Source organism: Bombyx mori, chromosome 18 (assembly GCF_030269925.1).
Source record: "Bombyx mori chromosome 18, ASM3026992v2".
NCBI classification, from domain to species: domain Eukaryota; kingdom Metazoa; phylum Arthropoda; class Insecta; order Lepidoptera; family Bombycidae; genus Bombyx; species Bombyx mori.
Window position 1 is genome coordinate 4,037,406 of NC_085124.1, and position 18,421 is coordinate 4,055,826.

The following is an 18,421-nucleotide window of genomic DNA, read 5'->3' on the forward strand; positions in this document are numbered from 1 at the left end:
TATTACGTATTACTGCTTCACGGCAGAAATAGGCAGGGTGGTGGTACTTACCCTTGCGGTCTTACAAGACGCCCTACCACCAGTAAAAAAGTTTCTGTTTTTTGGGAACTCATCATCAGAGGTCTTGAGCCTTTTAATCACAATGAAACACAAAAATTCTTTAATACGTTTATTCCCGCATCGTCAAACAAAAGAATGGTTGTAAATTGCCTTATACAAAATGTTCACTTTAGGCCTAAAACACGAGGTTGATAAACTTAAAAACCAAAAAGAATTTTAATGAAAAATTAAAAGTGGAACTAATCATATAAATAAATAGTATGATGCTCTTATTATCAAAAGACGATAAAAGTTGAATGAATAAAGAAATCTTAGTTTTTTTTTTCATTTCCTGTAAAATATACACAATCCTACATATAACATGTAATATTATATAAACAGTTACGTGTTGTGCAAAAAGTGCGATCCAAATATAATTTTATTTACTACATAGCGGACTACGCTCCACTACATGGCAACACCCAACTTTAGTTTTTATACCATAACTGTCATATTTTTAAATTTCGTATTTATATGATCAAAAATCAGTATGTATATTATTTATTATCTGTGATGGAAACCTTAGTTGAACGAAAAGTCCCTTCAATTGGTTTAAAAACTAAAATTGTGGGTCACGCTCAGCACCAATTGGCCTTTGAAAGCGGATTGGTCAAATTACAAAACTAGACAGTTACATTTGAAGATAATTTTTTTTTTTAGTCTATGGTCAAATAGAAAATTTGTTATTGTTTGTAAGTCTATTATTTTTTATCAACAGCCTATTTCGTTGTTAGATGACGTGACGTGAAGACGTGGTTACCGTGGCTTATGACCGCTAAGGACTCTTTTCGTGTGAAGAAGGAAAAGCTCTTGTGGCTGAAAAGTGTAGTCCACACTAGAGGGTCCATTATTAACACATTCAAATTGTAACTGTCTACGTTTTCGATATTCCTGCCTCTAAATAAATTATTATGACATAACTAACTTATTCCTACAACTATTTAGTTGCCGTTTCATTTAGCATTTAGCTTTTCCCATTTTTATTTATTTGGCTATTAATTTACACACAACAAAGGAAATTTACTTCTAAAATATACTTCAATATACTATTACGTTTGATGTAATACTTACAAAACTTTATTTCTGTATGTAGAATTAAAATAAATATATTGACAGCGTCTTTGAATTTGACACAAACTTTTACAATATCATTCGTTCTTATTACTCTCGAATTGTAATTCTGTGTAACAAATATGAAAAGATATTGTGCGTAATAAATATATGTAGTAATAAAGAAATCCTTCTTCATTGTATGTAAACATAGAAAAAAAAAACTAGTGAAGTTGGTAACATTATCTTTGTTATATTTAGAAAATGGTAGAAAATTTAATCATCCATTATTATTATTATGATAGTTAAATTGGATGACCAAAAAAATACTCTTGTTTGCAGGAGGTTCCGTGATGATACTAAGACTAGAAATAATTTCATATTCCTCATAAAGACTATCTACAAAAATTAAATATAAATTGCGCAGAATTAAGAATCCATACTATTTCTATTAGGATAGTTGTTAATTCACCACGGAAACCCCGAAATAATTAAGGCAAAAATATACAAAAAATATTTTCTATTTACATTTATTGTGGTTCGATTCAAAACGTCTACGGTCTGACATTGGAATATCCAAACGTAATGAAATTTCAATCTTATTTCGATTCCCAAAAAGTACACATGAGATTTCATACAAATTTTTAATTCTATTGAATATTTTAATCACTTTTCTCGAATGCGCTCGCTACAGTGACGCGTACATTACCGCTCCGGTTCGGCGCATCTAAATTCTAAAGCGTATAAAACGCAACATGTATTAGAAACACGATATCACCTCTAAAACGTTATCTAATGTTATTTTAGAACATTTCTTGGCATTACCTAAACAGTCGATAGTGTCGATATATTCGTCTCTGTCGCTCTTACAAATTTACTACAAAGGAGCGAAGAAGACGAATATATCTACGAGTTTTCATTATTAGGTCGTGCATTGTAAAAAGAATCAGATCAAACTTATATCCTAAACACTTATTTAGAAATTTGTCATATTCGTTGATGATCTTATATTTATGAATCAGTCCATCGATTTTATACAAAGATCTCATTGCAGATCTTACGAATTAATTGAGATAACTCGTTTTAATTAATTTTGTTTCACTAATTTAATGTTTGTCACTTACAATAAATCAATTTTATCATTTAATTAGTTAATTATGAATATCGAGAGAGATAATCGTGAGTATTTACGTTTGTCATTAATGATGTTTATTTATTTAAAAAATATTATTATTTTTATTAAGAAATGAACAGTTAGGTGATATAAATATAAGAATTATCAAAGTAAATTAATTACCTAGCTTACGGTAAAACAAAAGAAAATAAAAATATTTATTATAATTTTGAAAAAAAAAGGTTTATAATTAATTATTGTTCCAGATAGTCCATTGTCCCTGGTTTAAACTAGTTTACTTATTTAACTTAAAACTAACTTACAATAAAATTAAATAATAAATCGAAATAAACGTTATTATAAAATTATAATAATAATTATCTATTAGAGTAAATTCAGATATAATCTCGATTATTTGAAGCTAAAAAAATATGAGGTAATCGATAAACTAACTTCGTTTTTAATTTCGATTGTCTTAGTTGTATTTCTGATGGAATGATATCATTATGTTTGCTGCACTAGATTCCGACAAATGACTTCTAAAGCAGACGACAATGCATTTGACTTATTTTTTTTATGAAAACAAATTTCATAGAAATGATATTTAGATCTGGATAGACACGAGAACGGCTGTGTAATGTTAGTCGTGAGCACCGTGAGCATCGTGAGCTCACGCGACCCCGGTGTCTTGTGTGTGGCTCCTCTTCTTCTCGCTTCTGTGGTGGTCGGGCGTCGACTTGAGTATGTCGGGCTGTCCGTGGGACAGCACCCGGGCGTCCGCGTGCGGGTTGAAGGTGGAGGCGTGGGAGCTGAGCGTGAGCGTGGCGTTGCGCTCGGAGCCCAGCGTCATGGTGGTGGCGTGCGAGTTGAGCGTGTGGTGCGCGTGCGCGTGCGGGAGCGTGGAGGGGTTGGAGTGCGGGAGGGTGGAGGGGTGTTTGCGCACGGAGCGGTGGCTGCCGTGGCGGGAGAGGGACAGCTGGGGCGTGCACGTGGCCGGGTTGCGGAGCAGCGCGTTCTTGTAGTCCGCTATCAAGTGAGTCAGTTCGGCCATCTGGAAATTGTATTGACTATTAAATGGCTGAAGAAACACTTTTTCAATATTAAAATGTAATGTAATTTTAGAATTTTATTTAAATTTAAATTTCAAAGGCAATTAATGTCACCGGATCTTTACAAGGCAGTAATATATAAGATTCCCATTCCATGCTATTCCATGCCATTCAATGGCGACTCCATATCGACAGCGGAATGGGACTTCGGCTTCTGGAGCTTATTACAATTAGTTCCTACGATCGGTCTGTCTGTGACATTATCTTTGTCCTAACTTTCGATCAGTAATCAGCGACTGCTTCGCCGCACAATTATCGTATTGATCAGCTGCTATTCCTCCATCATGGAGATAGTAATATGTAGCTTTAAACCTTTTTTTTTTTTCTTGCTTAGATGGGTGGAAGAGCTCACAGCCCACCTTGAGATATAAGTTCTAAGCTCTCAAGTGTAGTTACAGCGGCTGCCCCGCCCTTCAAGCCGAAACGCTTTACTGCTTCACGACAGAAGTAGGCAGGGCGGTGGTACCTACCCGCGCGGACTCACAATACGTCCTACCACCAGTAAAGACCAGTAAAAAGTGTTTGTGGATTCTACGTAATCACTCACTTTGAGTTTATTGAGGCTGATCAGCATCTTGTGCACCGGACTCGTCGCGTCTTCGCCGTCAATCAACATCATGAGATCGTCCTGGAGAACATACAACAAATATAGCGGAAGGTCATGTTGTAACTTTGAACAATTCTAAGGCATATTACAAAACATTTAAATTCGGTTAGAGCCTTAGCGGTAGGCAGCGGCTTGGCTCTGCCCCTGGCATTGCTGAAGTCCATGGGCGATGGTAACCACTCACCATCAGGTGGACCGTATGCGAAATGGCCATAAAAACAAATGAGCTCACGGTCTAAGTGGCCACAACTGTCCATAGACATCAGTGCATGAGTGCAACCAGCCTTGACACATGAGGTTTCAATCGTATAGTACAACGGTTCTCCCACCCTTCAACCTGGAAGGCATTACTGGTTCTCGGCAGCAACGAGCCGGCTGATGGCACCCACCCCTGCTGACTCTAGTCGCTGTACCAGGGTCGAGCTGTGTGATGTTTGTCTCGTCAGGTTTTGCTTTTATCTTGTTTAACTCATTAAATTGTTTAAGTGTCGCGAAACAGTAGAAAAAATTACCAAGTTTCGGCAATTACGAGAATCAAATATATTTTAACAGCTATGAAAAAAAACTTATAGGATCGGAGGTTATAAGATATTTGCTCTATAGCCCGGCCGCTAAGAGGAGGCGTTCGTGGCAAGTCTTTGCGACAGATGAACTAGTATTGAAAGCAACAAAGTTGAAGTTGCGTAGAAAAGGTCTTATCACTTATTTACCCTACACGCGAATGATATTATTGAGAAATAAATCATAACGTCAACAAAAATTGTTTGTCTTGAATTTCGTGTTGGATCATATTCTGTTGACGATCGGACAATAACGTCGTTATCACGGCCCACCTGGTGTGAAATGGTTTTCGGAGCCCATAGACATCTACAACGAAAATGTCGCCACCCACTTCGAGACATGAGCTCTAAAGTCTCAGTTTTTACAGTACACCGGCTGTCCCACCCTTCAAACCGAAACTAATTACTGCTTCACGGCGAAATAAGCAGGGTGGTGGTACCTACCCGTGCGGGGTCACAAGACGCCTTACCATCAGTAATTACGCAAATTATAATTTTTGTGGAATTGATTTTTATTACACTATGGTTATTCCTTCATCGTGCAAGTCATTCGTCGTCATTTGTTAAGTGCGTATTTCATTAAAAAAATTGGTACCCGTCAGCGGGATTCGAACACCGGCACAGTCGTATCGCTAGATGCAAATACACCGGGCGTCTTATCCCGCAGGCCGAATTCAAAGTCGGAGACTTTAAAGTTTATCATTACACATATTCAGGCATTTAAACTACGTACAGCACTACACCCTACCCGTGCGGACTCACAAGACGCCTTACCACCAGTGATGTGACAAACGAATATTGTTTACCTGTAATCCACCAAAGAGTCCGATAGAGGTGAGCGCGTACCGACCTATGACGGCCATGGAGGCGAGCTCCAGCACCGTGACGCCCTCCTCGGACACCGCCAGCCACACCATAGACAAGTCCGGCTGCTTTATCTGAAACAGTTCAGTCATTACCTAGATATTTTTGATGGGGATTTTATGACCTGGTAACTAAGACCTTTAAGTCATGTCTTATTTATTACATCGTCTCAAACTTTTTCGTCTGTGTGTTGCATGTCGCGTGACGGTCGGCCGCGGAGTAGGAATAAAGTGAAAGGCGCTCGTCAGAGCAGCCAAGACCAATATGGCGGCGCCTATAGTTCGCAGCAGCAGACCGTGTAGTGTATAGACTATTACTCATTTGTGCCAGTGCTCCACGTTATTTTGTTTGATTTTGTCAGTGTTTAATGTAAATGTTGTTTGTCAGCGTTAAATGTCTATAATGTGAAAAAAATATCGGTTGCCTGTAAAGTCGGTTTACTGACGATAGTTGAACGTGACAACGTCATAAGAAAATACTGATGGAATGGTTTCGTTTTTCAATTATCGCAATTATTGTTGCTATAAACTATTGACACCACATTCACTTTTCACTGAACTTCATACTTGACGAAAACATGTAAATGTATTATTATATAGCAGCTGTCCACGCGGATGCATCGCTCACTCAAGCAGTAGAGAGACAGATGTCGAAAGCTGCCGAACGCGGAGGTTGATTGTGCCTCTTTGTCACTCGTTGCGCGCTCTCGCTTGCACTTCAAGCCTTAAATGGAACGCCTCAGAGCGAGGTAACGCCGCATGAGTCATGTTTTTTCGTGCGTCGAATTATAAGACGTCACGTCAAAAGTTACACTTTTACCGTGGTTTCGTAAAACCACAAAATCCTTTTTTATGAATATTGAGTGTACATTGCTGGAAGGCACTCACTCTAGCTTGGAACAGCGTGGCTCCGAAGAACGGCCACTTCCTCGTGCAGTTGAGGTAGATCCGGACGCAATCCGATGTGCTCCTTCCTTTCAGCGCTATCCATTTCGAACGGAGTTTCTCTTCTAAATCTCTGTAGCAACAAGGAAGAGGACTTTATTTAACACGTTGAACGCCATGCAGCCTACCGGTGGGCTCAGCGTACTTATAACCATTCGAGCCAAACAAAAATCGGTAATTTCTATCAACCTGAGACTTTCATTCTAAAATTTAGAAAATGCGATAATTTACACGGTGTCAAGAGTGCCAAGAGTGCCAGGGATGTCAATGGTGTCATAGGTGTCAGGGGTGTCAAGAGTGCCAGGGTGGTCCTTGGTATCAAGGGTGTCAGGGGTGTCAAGGGTGTCGTAGGTGTCAATTGTGTCAAAGGTGGCAAGGGTGTGAAGCTGTCAAGAGTGTCAAGGGTGTCTGTCGCGTCTGTCAGGGGTGTATGTCGAGTTGGCGCGCGTACCTGAGCTGGTCGGCGGAGAGCGCGGCGCGGTACCGGTAGGGGTAGTAGCGGTGCGCGAGCGGCTGGTTGTGCAGCGCGTGGCCCGCCAGGTAGTCGCCCAGGTCCAGCTGCGCCATCAGCGCGCCCAGCTCCGCCGACAGCTCGCGGGTCACCGGGAAGCGACCCCCTACCACTGGGAAATACAGATATACACGATTTTATAATGCTTCAAACTGGATTAGATGGTATCCAGGAATTGAACAAAATGATAAAATTATATTTTTATAATTTTACTAGCTGAACCGGCAGACTTCGTAGTGCTTCAATCGGTAAATAAAAGACCTAAACTTTTGGGGGACACATTTAAGGAAAAACAAAATGTTGTTTTATTTAATTCCGAGTATTTTATATTTATCTACCTTTTAAACCTTCTCTGGACTTCCACAAATAATTCAAGACCAAAATTAGCCAAATCGGTCCAGTTTTAGCGAGACTAACGAACAGCAATTCATTTTTATATATATAATTTTATATTATTCGATTGACATTAAGTCTGCGGCTTATTGCTTATGTTGTTGGTGTTGCGCACGCGTCTGTCCGTCTCCACGTTTTGTTCCGGGTCACCCCGCACTCCGCTTCCGCGTGCACCCCTCGTTTGGGTATCGTCGCCGACAAATGGCAACACCGATTTCGTTTGTTCTAGATACCGTAAAATGGGGCGATTAGGGACAACTTCCAACTTTATGACCAATTTTAAGGTAGTTGTTGATGTATATAATGCTATATCAGGATTAAAATTATTGAGTCTTGGGGGCATCTTTGTTATCCAATTTAAAATTATGCAACTAGCATTCCAGTTTAAGCAAAAAAAGCAAAAATAGGTGTAATCCCTATTTACCCGGAAATTGCGGTTAATTGGGACGAAATGAGAAATTTGCTAGGGTTGGCACTACTTGGTTTTAATTTATTTATTTTATTTACTTATGATTAATTTATATTTACTTGGGAAATGATCCACGACAGATTTGTCCAGTAAGTTGTGAGACAATTAAAAAAAACATCTATTTCATCACTTAAAATTAGTTCAGCGCAATACCGTGGACATTATTGTAGTCCCAAAGGATTCTGTATATGGGAGAGTAAGCACCTAAATTCGATCGAGTGAGCTTTCTTAGAAACGGTTTATATTTCTTCGTTCTTGGTAAGTACTTAGGGGCTGATATTTTTTTCTGGGTTAAGAGATTAGATGTGTCGGTTATTCCATGGATTAATCAGATGAATACCCCCACTCTGAACAAATATTAAATATTTTATTATATATTACTTAGACATTTTTGTCCACCTCGAGATTTCATTGTTCTTGTTACATGTCTGTGCAAAATCGACTTACTTATATTAAATTGCTTAGCTATTTCAACTAAAGACTTATTCCCAATTTCCTAGGCTTCTATTGCTGTTTTTAATATTAAGGGATCATATCTCTTATAAGGCTTTGTACTCTTTGATACGTAAACGCGAGGCATATCTAAAAATAGAAAACAATACGTAACTGATAATATAAATATTTACCAAACAATAAAATAACACATTGATAATTTTAAATAAAAGTTCTAGACAAAGACATCATGAATAAACCAGATTTTTACCAACAAATTTAAAAAATATTGTTATAACTACATAGACAACCCTAGAAACCTGTACCTATTTATACTTAGGTCGTTTCCATTTCACGTATTCTCATCCCAATTGACCCCTTTTTCGTTGTTATTTGTACCTAAGACGTCCCTAATATCCCCCAAAACAACAGATTTTTACATGTATTTTTATTTTATCAAATACATTAAAACCAATAACAACTGAGACTTACCTTTAATATATATGATGGTTCAAACACTAAATAACGTTTATAAATCACAGTCGTCTTCTATTATTATCAAATAAATAAAAGAGAGCAAAGTTTCTAGCACTAAAATAATTACCACCACAGGAAGTTAATTTGAAACGCGATTTTTTATAAGTTAGCAGCTATTATCATGCATATTCAGAGTTGTTTTGTGAACTTTCAATATTCTACTATTAAACTACAAAAAATGGAAGATTTTGCAACGAATATAAAACTAATATTGAGCGTCGAAAGATTTTCCCAGTTTTTTCCCGATTCGCCTCTCAATCCCTAATCGCCCCATTTTACCGGTACCTAATATCTTATATGTATCGATATCAAATTAGACTATTTGTTTCGATGTTTGGCTTATTTTTTAATTTATTTAATAAACTTTATGTATTCGAATATATTGGCAAACCTAATGCGTATAGCATTCTTTACCAGTCTAAAAGTACAGTATTACGTAGGTAAATTAAACCCAAAAAACACTCGCAATTATAAATGCATTTTATACATAAGTGTAAATGTATGTAATTTTTACAATATTAATTCGGATACGTTAACATAAACTTAATAGAAAAAAACAAATTGAACATCGATTCAAGATGGTTCCGTTGATGTTTCGAACAGAATTCACGGAACCCTTAGTTCATAAGCGCGAAATGGCACAAACCTTGCTGATTGACCTGGTAGCAGAGCAGCAGCCTTTCCTTGTCCGTTTCGGTCCTGACCGAGTTCTTGAAGTATAGCCTGTTTCTGTACGTCAATCGTATGACGCGAGTGTTCTCGAACTTTCCGGAGCCTTTCTCTCTCAGTGCAGTTTCCCACTTTGATATCACGTCGCATAGCTGGGGAGGTGAGGCAAAGGTGTAGCTTATGAATGTGTTAGTGCTGTACGTAGTTGAAATGCCTGAATATGTATAAAGATCAACTTTAAAGTCATGGTCAGCGGGATAAGACGCCCGGTGTATTAGGATCGAGCGATGCAACTGTGCCGGTGTTCAAATCCCATGGGCGGGTACCAATTTTTCTAATGAAATACGCACTTAACAAATGTTCACGAATGCCTTCCACAGTGAAGGAGTATGATTGTGTAATAAAAATCACATCCGCAAAAATTCTAATTTGCGTAATTACTGATGGTAAGGCGTCTTGTGAGCTCGCACGGGTAGGTACCACCACCCTGCCTATTTCTGCTGTGAAGCAGTAATGCCTTTCGGTTTGCGGCTGCCCCGCCCTTCAAACCGAAACGCATTACTGATCCACGTTTCCAGCAATTCATGGATAGATAGATATATTGATGGTCAACTGTTACCTTTAGCTCTTGCTAGGGCCAGTGTTAGCAACACTCCCGGTTTGAGCCCCGCGAGCTGACGCACTAGTTCGGTGAACCTAGAATAGCCCCTTGAGGTTACTATAGTAGAAAAAAAAATTACCTTTTTGTCCGGTTTGATGTGGTGCTCCAAGTCCTTCTCTATGGGGTCGTCGCTGAAGAGCGCGAAGCCGGACGCGGCCGACTCCCGGCAGCCGAGCTCGGTGCTCAGCGTGTGCAGGAACTCCTCGACGGTGGTGGAACCATCGAAGCTGATCACCTGCTCAAGTCAATCACACCTTCATTGACCGTTGTCCACCAGGCTAGGGATGGACATCGCAGAGCGGACTCGCGTCGGAACTAACACGTATATTACTACACAAAGTTCTTAATGGTTAAACTTAGGTATTTTATAAGGATCTTGTAAGAGTTTTGTGTACATTGCGGTTGTACCTTCGCGACGCACGAGTAAGTTGACCTTGTATATACATAAGTGGTTATTTATATACAATATCTTACTGATATAAATTGATTCTTTCCTGATATCATCGTGTCAAGATTAACTAAGACTTGTCTTCAATGTAACTATACTTGAGACCTTAGAACTTATATCTCAAGGTGGGTGGCGCATTTACGTCGTAGATGTCTATGCGCTCCAGTAACTACTTAACACCAGGTGGGCTGTGAGCTCGTCCACCTATTTAAGCAATAAAAAAAAGCTTAAACCAATAGGCTTTCACCTATCGATATTAAAGTAACGCTTTCGGTTTCAAGTCATGAAGGGTGGGTGACGTCATCGAGGTACATTGAAAGTCCTTACCTGATAAGTGTTATTGAGCATGTGCACGGGTATCGCGTGCGGCAGACAGTGATGGTAAGGGTTCTTCAGTAGAATCGACAGCACTTCCATTCGCGACGGTTTGTCTTCGCGTCCGCCGTTGCGTATGGTGCGTTCCAATGCGCGCGAGCAGTACGCCGCATACTTTCCGCACTCCGTTCTGTAAATCGACGTAATTCATTCAATTACAATTAATGCATTAGGAATTTCTTATCGATTGCCGACTATTAAATATATTAAGGGCTTTGATTGCAATGCCCTTAAAAGGTCAATAACCTCGCGCGTGCGTGGAGTGACGTTCGACAATTCGTCTTTTCGCATTAGAAGGGTACAATTTCCTAAAATACCAGTATTTTTGTCATAAATACTGTCAAAAGAGCGTAGTTTAGTTTTTTTTTTTTAGTTTACCTATGTTCTGACTACTATTAACAAAATTAATACATAATTTTATCTTACTTTAAAAGACAGATAATGTAACTGGTAAAAAACAAAAAATATATGTAGCAAAGATGATTAATATTAAACATATCACATGTTAAACTTTTAAAACACTCTCCTGTAAAATTAGTAAGTTTTAGATAATATACCTAAAGTTTTAATACAAGAAGACGAATTTTTGTTTATGTACCCACTAAAAGTGAAAGTTATGATTTCGACCCAAAATATCTGCGCGGTTATAGTTGGAATACCTTACAATCTTAACTACCTCCTCAAAGACTAATGCCTCATTAGTATATATGCGTTGAATTTGACGGTAGGACTATATAATATGCGTTCGATTTGACGGTAGGAAAACGATTGAGAAACAATATTTACACTCACTTAGTATCGGAATGCCTGCTGAGGTGCAATTTCAAGTACCATAGCAATCGGTTGTTTCTCGGCACGAAGAGGCTAACGGCTAAAGCGAGAAGTTGCCAGCCTTGTACGAAACTGTACGTCGGCGGATTACTCTTGCAATCCACCGATAGTAGGGGAGCCTGAAAATTTATTTAGTGTATCACATTTGTACGCGTTAATTATTTAATGTTACAAATAGTGACTTACATCTTATAATAATAAGGCCGTCAGCACAAAAGTGGCCTAAGTTTACCAATAGTTAGTAATGAGATAATGAGGTTTGAATTTACTTTTACACTGTTTCGTAAGCAAAAACAAAACGCGCAAAAATAATGTTTACAAAGCCATCTGTTATCTATGGGTGGAACTAGAGATACGACGGGTTTGCATTAAAATTTATATATTGATGTACGAGTATTAGCAGAAATATGAAAAATAGTGGGTTAAGCCACTTTTGCGCTGACGACTTCTATTAGCCATTTTACATTTATTATTATTATTTATCAAAATTTCAAGTTTCAAAACTTTAAATACAGTTTCAGCATTAATATTATAAAAATCACGTTCCTAAGACAATTATGAAGTTTGAAAATTTTATAAGTTTGTTTACTAATTTGAATATTATTTAATACCAACCTTGTTTTCGGTATCGGATAACACACATTGCCTTTCTCATATGTTAATTCAAAATTACATATTAAATCATTTATCGAATTGGGACATGCGTGATTTAGCATATATTATGGTTTTGCAGTCGGGGTAAGCTAAGTGCTTTGTTCTTTTTTTGGGGAAAATCATTACTACGGATTTGAAAGGTAAATTTCGGTGTAATGATACTTAAATTATATCAAATGAATTTCTTTAGCTGTATACTCGTATGTCAGAAATAGGGAAAATGCAGTCCATAAATGTATCTGACGTTTCTTGATATTCACTTAAAACTGTGATACTGTAACTTTTAGTTTGGTACGCTAAATCTGTAGTCATTTCTCGATATCATTTCGATTGATTACGTATTTCCTGTGTACACTTATATACTAAACATCGGTATAGCAACAATGCCACTGTTATTTTTCTTTTTTTTGTCCGGGCGCTTTTGGCCCGGCCCGCGAATACTCCTCTGACATAATCAGAGCCCTTATTTATTTATTTTAGGATTAATAACGGAACCGGGAATGTTTTATTTATTTTGTATAAAGTTTTGCAATACCATATTAACTTAGTATAACATTTATAAACTTCTTCTAACTTTTATATACTTATCTTATTCTAGCTAATCTTTTTAACCTATTTTCATAATTATATGCTCCTGTTCATCATTATATGATCAGTAATTCCTCTGTTTCACAATCAACGGTGCGTCGTGGTCGTGTGGTTTACCTGTACAGAGCCAGGCGAGGAGGCAGCGTCGGGGGGCAAGTCGTTCTTGCCGTCGCCGGCGACTGACGAGGCTCCCGTGTCGCAAGTGAAGAGCGACTGGGTCGCGCACAGTAGCAGTTGCTGAACAAATGAAATGTTGGTGTTCGAACAGTATAACCGGGGGGGGGGGGCTAACTAACGTCACTACGGAACTGGGTGTGCGTATGCGAATTTCGACCTTGTTCCCTAGGTAATACAAGTCTTATATTGTAAAAACGATTTTACATACAAGATATTGTATATATGTATGTATGTGTGTGTGTGTAACTTTATATAAATTTCATTGCACCTACCACTATCTACTCTGCACTACCTTTGGTTAACTGGTAGAGAATGCCTTAGGCATTAAGTCCGCCAATGTAAATTTTACATGAAGTGTAATAAATAAAATAAAATAGATAAATATTACATTCGACCTTGTTCGCTACGTAATACAAGTGCTTGTAAAAACGATTTTACATACTTAGATACAAGATACTATAACGTCATTACGGAACCGGGTGTGTATGCGAATTTCGACCTTGTTCGCTACGTAATACAAGTGTTATATTGTAAAAACGATTTTACATACTAGATACAATAACGTCACTACGGAACCGAGTGTGTATGCGAATTTCGACCTTGTTCGTTACGTAAAACAAGTTTTATATTTTAAAAACGATTTTACATACAAGTTACAATGTTTGATGCTTTCGCTAAATTAATGATACACAATTAAATACTTATAAAATTGCGAATATTCATTTATATTTGGGTACAGGGAATTGAATCTACGTGTTTTTTTTTCGTGAAAGTTAATCATATTAACATCGAATGTTTGAAGAAAAATGTTCTATGTACCCAATACCATAAGAGACAAATTTGAAAATACTTTTGAAACACTTATGGTGGTAATATTTCACCAACAGTAAACATATTATTACTTCTGGTTAGTGCAGGTGCTTTATCGCTGTGTGTGTGCTGTTCATTATAAACCAATGTCTCCCAATATTATAAGGAAATTCCGCATTCTGAACTGTATATACATGCTAATAGGTTCTCAACTTGTAATGTACAATTTTGTAAAGTTTTATCGGGTAGGTAGGTAGGTACTTATTTTGTATGACTGCGCATAATTTGTTAGGCGTTTCGATAATTGATTTGGTTAGTTATGAAACAAAACATATAAGTTTAATTGTAAAAAAATGATAAGAGAATTGAATATTATTGCTCTTTTTAAGATTAAGGGATTGAATATTTAGTATTTTTAAAGCTGTTTTATGTGTAACTTGATTGGCTAGCAGACATACAGACAAAAACTGGTCAATAATTAAGAGCAATATTTACACTCAACATAACTTAGAAACATAAGGTCATATACAAGATGATAATATATATAATACCTATTTGGGTCTTAGTTTTTTTTATTTTTTTTCACAGTACTTCAACCTCTTTAATTTTAAACAAATTTACACAAATCATAGCATTGAATTGCACAGAATTCGATCTGATAATTCAAACGTTCAAATTATTGAAATTATTAACCAAAAATTTGAAGCTTACATTTACACAGTCATACAACATTTACAGTGGATTTACCCTAAAAACTTACCTTTAGTCGAGAGCTAGCAACACACTATACATAATCACAATGATATTGGATAATGTAATCTAAAAACTTGCAACACTTCATATACAAAGGAGTTCCAACAGTGCCAGAAACACTAGCTATGATATAGAATATGAATGAGAAAACGAAAATAAAAACATTCCCTACGTCTAAGGGAAACAGGGCAACATTCTTGGATCAAAAAAGGGGTAAAAATTTACACCAACATTCCATTTGAAAGTAACATGACATACCGCTGTAAGTACTAGCAACACTTTTGAATATGGAATATGGAACACGTCTATTCGTCCATTTTCATATTAGAAAAGTTGCCAGAACTTAAACGACCAAATTGGAATATTTCTTGTTTTTTTTTTCAATAATATTCCAGGCTATTTACTGCGAGTTTTTGTATTTCCTATAGAAGCCAATAAACTTTTATACCACATACACAATTCCAAATTGATCAACGACACTCGAAGCCTTTTATTTTTGGCAACACAAAAAGCTACTAACGACTGTATATATTAAAATGGCTTGTTAGTGTATATTTACATAATTATAATTAAAAAAAAAAAGCCAAATAAAGATATTCTTAAGCTTTCTTTATTCCATTGTGCTTCCTGAAAGTGTCGAGAATTTACGAATTATTTTTAAATATGCATTTTTTTGTAAATTTATTATTTTCCGAGTCACATTAATCTTCAGTTTATTCTCATTCTACTATTCCCGTCAAGGAGATTGTTAATTAATAAAATAAATGCTATTAGAAATTGATTTACAAAGAGTACTTTAATCGCAATTCTCCCAAGGTGGCTATACTACTTTTTCAGAGCACAACATTTATGAGCGACTATGTTCTACAAGGTGTCTGAAGTCACTAAATACGAAGACAAACGAAAATGATACTTATGCGATTGGTGATAGTGATGATTTTATGATTGATAACATATGAGAAAAGCATTGAAGCGTACCGCCCGAAGCGAAGCTTTACGCCGATAAAAAAGCTTTTTTTTTTATTTCAACTTTATCTGTACATTTTTGAAATATTACAACATTTTCATTGTTAGATCGAAAGCCATGCCTATCATGAAACCTTTTCCATTATTTTAAGCAATGGAAAATATTTATGAGACACTAGGTTTTCTTACAGGAGAGATATCATAAAACATATTTTAGGCGACTTTAATGTAACTAACTTTTAACGTAACTTAAGTTTTGTTCAATCTCTCATGTAAGCTTTTAAAGATGAACTTAGACATTATTATTTGTTCTAAGTTTACCTTTTCATTAAATTAAATACGCTCACGTCGCGGTAACATCACCGTCATAATGTAATTTTATTTGATTTTCATTTGACAATTGACGAAAGCGAACACACTATATGAGGCCGTCAGCGCAAAAGTGGCCTAACCAAGAAATAATCACGCTTATATGTATATTGCAATTTATTTAAAATATAATAAATGTTTGATGCAAAACCGGCCTAATAGTTTCAAGCATAGATAACAGATGGCTTTGTAAACATTATTTTTGCGTATTTTTTTTAATGCTTACATGGGTGGACTAGCTCACAGTCAACTTGGTGTTAAGTGGTTACTGGAGCCCATAGACATCTACAACGTAGATGCGCCACCCACGTTGAGATATAAGTTCTAAGGTCTCAGTATAGTTTTTTTGCCTATTCAAATTAATGAAAACTTAAACCTCTTAAATAATAACTATAGCGAGCTTTGGTGGCCAAAGCTTTTGCGCTGACGGCCTCATGCGTCATATACAGCGTGATGTTTTAATGTCGAATAGGTTTAGAAGGGACGGTGACGTGGCGGCGACGTGCCCGCATGCGGTCGTGTAAGTATATAGAGAGGCGTGTGGACTTACGTGTGCAAGCTTGGCGTTAAGGCGCTTGTGTCGTGTTACCTGCACGGCGTGCTTGGCGGGCGCGTGCGGCGCCGTCTGGCGGGCGAGCGCCGCGCACAGCTCGTCCTGCAGCTCCGTCACCTCGAGGCACTGCTGCAGCGCGTTCTGCGCCAGCACCACGTGGTAGTCTATGCCGGCCTGCTCCACGCACACCGACATGAACAGCTGCACGCACTGGAACGTAGCGTTTACAATCAGTATGATAACGTTTCTGGTCTTATACATTTAGTGGCGCTGGGTATTTGAGATGGGATAGGCAAATGCACAAAACACAACATAAGATTTGAAGATATTTACGTTTCTGGTCTTATTCAGTTAGTAGCGCTGGGTATTTGAAGCAAAATAGAAAATGCACAGAAAAGTACATAAAATACAGTCCAGCAGATTTTTTAAAGATATTTAGTTGTTAGTTAAGTTTATGATTCGCCAGTTTTTCGAACTGTGGGTCATTCTGGAATGACTGATGGAATTAATTTTAGCATTTGAAATTATTTATAATTTTTATAGATATTCACAAGTTATCAGAACAAAAAGAAGGGTGAATTATTTTAAAAAAACTTATTATTGTTGTTGCACAAACTATATTAATCCAACTAGGGTTGACAATTTAAGAAATACTTTGAAAATAACTTATATAAAACTAGTTTTCATGATAAACAAAATGTTGTGATAGTCGAAGTAGAATAAAAAAATATTATTCCATTACATTTAAAAATTTGTACATCTTATTACGTAAATTAATCAGAAATTTAAGAGCACTTCAGTTTAGCATTTTTTTAGTGATTAAATTAATGATTATTTCAAAGCCACTTATTCTTTGCCCGGCCTCAGAGAATGAAACAGTCCTAGATCACACTCTGAATAAAACAAATCTATCCATGGATTAATATTAAAACAAATACCGACAGTTATACCTTGAACAGTTTCAGTGCCTCTGCCTGTAGTGCTTCTGAATTGAGCGAGGTCAGCGGTGACGTCAAATTCTCCTTTGAATAAAGCAACGTCGGATGTCTCCATAAAACGCAATCTAAAATCAAATGATGAGGATATTGAGAACGCTAGATGAAATTTTCAATGAATTTTCTTCTGTGTTATAGATCCCGGAAACCTATACATTTGATATAAGAACAAATACAGGTCTCCGTACGGAAAATGTAAATGGACTACCAATTCCAAAATAACGTTTGAACGTCTATTCCAAGGCAAAGTCAACTTCATGTAACCGAAATGGTCATACAACTGTTGGAAACATTACATTATTCTATACTTGTCGGGTCGACCGTACCCAATGAAACGAGAACTAGGAGAACATGACTTACGCCATAAACAACTTATTGTTACTCCAGTTCGTTCAGTGATCGAAATTCGATCATAATCACGAAACACCACAATATTTTAATGGCGCACAAAATGTGTGTGTTAAATTTTTACGCTTGTAAAATTAGAATTTAGGATCATTCCTTACGGCTGACAGACCACGTCCGGGGCCACGTAAAACGTGAAATATTCGAATCATCGGGAATAATGTAATAATTAAATTACATGACAATTATGTCGTTAAAGTAGTTTTAAGTATGACTTACGGCTCGGAAGAACCGAAGAACATGCTAATATTGAAGTCTTAATCGCATTAGCACATCGATTGTATTATCCTTCAAAAGATAGCGGTATCCATTACAAGGACAACATTATCTACCATCCGGTGCTTAGTGGTTACCCACAGCTCATTGACATCAACAACCTAAATGCCACCAGCAGTATTTAGGTAGGCAGCGGCTTGGCTTTGCCCCCGACATTGCTGATGTTCATGAGCCATAGTAACGACTCACCAATAAAATAAAA

General features: G+C 37.1%; 1 protein-coding gene across 19 annotated transcripts in view; it reads right to left on the minus strand.

The window, feature by feature from the left end:
• Positions 1-156: 156 nt before the first annotated feature.
• The window catches only part of LOC101741393 (uncharacterized protein CG43867), a 369,159-nt gene continuing 350,894 nt past the window's right edge, over positions 157-18,421 (minus strand). For 13 of the 19 annotated variants that reach the window (XM_038017282.2, XM_062673595.1, XM_038017280.2 and 10 more), the window contains 12 exons: positions 17,494-17,606; positions 16,541-16,753; positions 13,033-13,152; positions 11,635-11,792; positions 10,795-10,972; positions 10,099-10,254; positions 9,336-9,510; positions 6,799-6,970; positions 6,291-6,420; positions 5,346-5,477; positions 3,920-4,000; positions 157-3,314 (listed from right to left, as the gene is read on the minus strand). In XM_038017282.2, coding sequence (XP_037873210.1) covers positions 2,934-3,314; positions 3,920-4,000; positions 5,346-5,477; positions 6,291-6,420; positions 6,799-6,970; positions 9,336-9,510; positions 10,099-10,254; positions 10,795-10,972; positions 11,635-11,792; positions 13,033-13,152; positions 16,541-16,753; positions 17,494-17,606 — 2,009 coding nt within the window. In that variant the 3' untranslated portion in view covers positions 157-2,933. The remainder of the gene's footprint in view (positions 3,315-3,919; positions 4,001-5,345; positions 5,478-6,290; positions 6,421-6,798; positions 6,971-9,335; positions 9,511-10,098; positions 10,255-10,794; positions 10,973-11,634; positions 11,793-13,032; positions 13,153-16,540; positions 16,754-17,493; positions 17,607-18,421) is intronic. The other 6 variants (XM_038017287.2, XM_038017285.2, XM_062673596.1 and 3 more) reach the window with 3 other exon arrangements.